General features: G+C 37.0%; 1 protein-coding gene across 1 annotated transcript in view; it reads left to right on the top strand.

Annotated features, from left to right (window-relative positions):
* Positions 1–475: 475 nt before the first annotated feature.
* The window catches only part of AHNAK2 (AHNAK nucleoprotein 2), a 29,394-nt gene continuing 26,265 nt past the window's right edge, over positions 476–3,604 (top strand). The window contains exons 1-3 of the mRNA XM_084631270.1: positions 476–532; positions 1,764–1,905; positions 2,506–2,687. Of these exons, the coding sequence (XP_084487396.1) occupies positions 518–532; positions 1,764–1,905; positions 2,506–2,687 (339 nt within the window). The 5' untranslated portion in view covers positions 476–517. The remainder of the gene's footprint in view (positions 533–1,763; positions 1,906–2,505; positions 2,688–3,604) is intronic.

Below are 3,604 nucleotides of genomic sequence, written 5' to 3'. Positions count from 1 at the left end.
CTGTAAAAGGATTTCTCATTTTGAAACGCCTTTTAATTTTATTTACAATATTTAAAAATGTTAAAAATTCTCAAAAACAAAATGAAGCATGGCGTGTTTTGACTGAGCTGAAAGGATGATTTTTTTTTTTTTGCTTTTTAAGTCACCAAAAATTCAAAAAAATTTGTTTTCAGTTTGAACTGAAACTATTTTTTTTAATTGCCAGCAAACCGAACATACTGCACAGCTCCTATCATGTGGTTAAAGCCACACACACTGAACTGAAAATTAACATTATAGACTCCAATGGAGACATCCGCTTCTGGTTTTTAAAACAGTAATAGACTTCAGTGTGAATTATGAATTTTAGCTCTCACCAAAATATAGGCTAAGAGCCCTGTTTTGAGCAAGGCAGAGGCCATATAATCTCTGTGTGAACTTTACAATACTATCTTAGCCGAACGCTAAATAATTACAATTGCTTTTCCAGCTACAAGAAGAGACAGAGAACAAAAAATATTCTACAGAAAAACAAAAAATGAGTCATTCACAGGTGAGTTTAAAAGGTTACACAGAAAGCAAATTTCATTAGAAAGTGCAAATATGGCAGGAGTAAATAGAGGAGAAAGAGCAATGGATTCAGATGAGTTTGGGCAACCTGCTTAATAAATAAGATTCCTATTGTATACTTTTGTATATTGTATACTGTGTAAGTCACAAGAAATTACTGCATCATGGGAATGTATGCACCGCTGTTATTTTCCCCTTCCCAATGGAAAGAACTTCGTTATAATGTAAAGCTCCTGCCTTAATGGGGTGGGGTAAAGAGAGAGTATGATCTTACATACCACACCTCTGTAAAAACCCCAGAGCAATTTTTTACAGTTAGGCTCTTTGTTTTCTACAGTATAAAAGCTTCACAGGTGTGTGTGACACACCAGGGTACAATCCAGACTGATGAGCAGCTGTGTCATCCCTGCCCTGCAACCTTGGGAGCCTTATAATGCCTTGCTAAAGTAGCTCCCACCTGGTTGCTCACAGTCTTCCAGCATGCAAGCCACACCCTGAGTGTATGTAACTGTAGCCTGCTGGCTACATGTGGGTGACACTCTGGTTCGCACCAGCTTTGACTATACTGCAGAGTAACCCCAACACGCCCACCCCCATCTTAGATTTTCCCCAGAAATATATGTTCTGTACTGCCCAGCACGCTCCTGGACAATACAAGTTATATTAAGTCCATTATTCCTTTATGAGACTAATATGCACACAACTTGAACCAAATGGAGTGGGGGTGGAGTGAGGGCAGAAAGAGGTGGGGCCTTGGGGGAAGGGATGAGTGGGGACAGGGGGCGGGGCCCAGGCAGAGCCAGGGGTCCAGCACCCCCCGGGCACATTGGAAAGTTGGCGCCTGTACAGCTTGGGACTGGGGCAAATGAAATGAACTTTAAAGAGAGGACCCAGCCCTTCCTCCCTGAAGCTCTGTCTTTCTGCTGCCCGAGCAGGACTGAAGCTGAGCAATCTCGCCCCTATCCAACACAACACTTAAGCATCTGCTTAACTTTAAATATTTGCACAGTCCCACTGGAATGGAGTCAAGGTGTTCAGCACTTTGCCCATATTGTATATATAAGTTTCCATTTTTAAGCAAACTTTCTTGAGGGAGATATGGTAAGTATGTCCGAAGGTGCTCATTTTTTGTGTGAGGAAGATTTCAGTATAGTTTCAAGTGGTCGGTGTGAATTAACAATGAATTTTAACATGACATCTTTCTGGGCATCTAGGCGTCTATGGAGGTGACCCTGAAAACAGAAGTGGAATCTGGTGCTAGCGGTTTTAGTGTGACTGGTGGAGGAAGTGAAGGAATATTTGTAAAACAAGTGCTCAAGGAATCCCCTGCTTCGAAAATATTCAGTTTGAGAGAAGGTACAGTCTGATATTCTGGATTTTTTAAAAACACTATTATCTAGAAATTTGATAAAAAATAAAAATCACAAAGTTTGTGTATAAGTACACACACACAATCATATTTTCAGTTACTAGTAAAAATAGGTCCCCGTCCTGCAAACACCTATACACATGTTTAACTTTACTCCCAGGAGCAGTTTGCAGGCTCAGTACCTGAAATAATAATGAAATATGGATTTCCTACAAATCATGGAATACACTACTCTTCACTAGAACTAGTCAGTAATTTATATACATATATATATACATACACACAATTAATTCATTAAATTTCAAAGATAAAAGTAACTTACATCTATGAAGACTGTGGCCCAATATGCAGTAAGCCTTTTATGAACTATTATGTGCATGAATACACAATAATACAATAAATAATACTATTTAAACAAATAAAACTCCAAAGCATACATATTAAAACAAATCATGATATGCTTTATATAATCATCATATGTTTATGACCCTTCATGTTTATATGATCATCAAGAAAAATGTGATCTGAAAAACTGCATGATATAGCAAACTGATATCTTAAAATAAAATGTCTGGTACCATTTGCAGGTGATCAGCTATTAAGTACCACAATATTTTTTGATAATATCAAATATGAAGATGCACTCAAGATTCTACAATATTCCGAGCCATACAAAGTACAATTCAGCCTCAAAAGAAAACTTGGTGGGAAAGAAGAGCAAGAAAAAATACATTCTACAGTACAACCCAAGAAGGAAAAAATAACTCAGGTAAAATTATTTCTGTATCATGTTAGAAAGAATAGGAAAATACTACAAAGGTCCATTATATAGTACCATTGGAGATGGGAAAATACAGGCCCTTGTCCCGCAAACACACACATGCTTCACTTTACTACCTTTATGATACTGTTGGACAAAACCTGCAGTGCACACTCAGGGTGAAATCCGCTCCTATGCAGAAAACCAGCACAAAAACTATGCACCTCTTCAGTCCAAATTAAGCCCTGTCTACAAGGGAGTATTTCACTTAAGTCCTTAATCAAGCTAAACTTACATTGAATATGATGGTAGTTTAGTTTTGTTGAAGGGAGGACTCAGAGTCTGACCCAGCTTCCATTTCAGTGAATGGAAACAGGAACAGGTCCAGAGTGAGAAAGGGATTTGGTTCTTCGACTATAAACTAGTGATAGAGAAAATATAAAATCATCAAACAGTAAGGACAAATTTTTAGAAGATATTTTTAGTCACAATGTTTTAGAGTTCAACTAGGTATCCTAGGGATCTGAGACTGCTCCAAATGAAGTCAGTATTAGCCATGGTTGGAATATTTCAACATATAAAATGTCAACAAAAATGGCTTTTCTTTTGAGCACCTATAGTCAATACTGGTTTAGTCACTGACATCTGTCACAACAGAATCTAATCATGGGTTTCCATCTGATTAAAATGTATCTTATTTCTCACTTTGCAAATTGAATAATCTCAGAATAAAATATATTTAGGAGTTGCTGTTGACTACAAGACAGGATGTTTTCTATAGAATCTAGACTTCGGTAGCTATATACATCTATTAACTTAATATAATAATTTCATTTCATGTAACTTTTGATTGTATTGCACCCAAAACAAGATGAACATTATACACATTTTATATTCATATTTACAAAAAACAACCTCTTCTTCAG

The sequence above is a fragment of the Lepidochelys olivacea genome (genome assembly GCF_965140295.1).
Source record: "Lepidochelys olivacea isolate rLepOli2 genome assembly, chromosome: 6".
NCBI classification, from domain to species: Eukaryota; Metazoa; Chordata; order Testudines; family Cheloniidae; genus Lepidochelys; species Lepidochelys olivacea.
The sequence above is the reverse complement of the archived record's forward strand: the minus strand, read 5'-3'. Positions and strand labels throughout refer to the sequence as shown.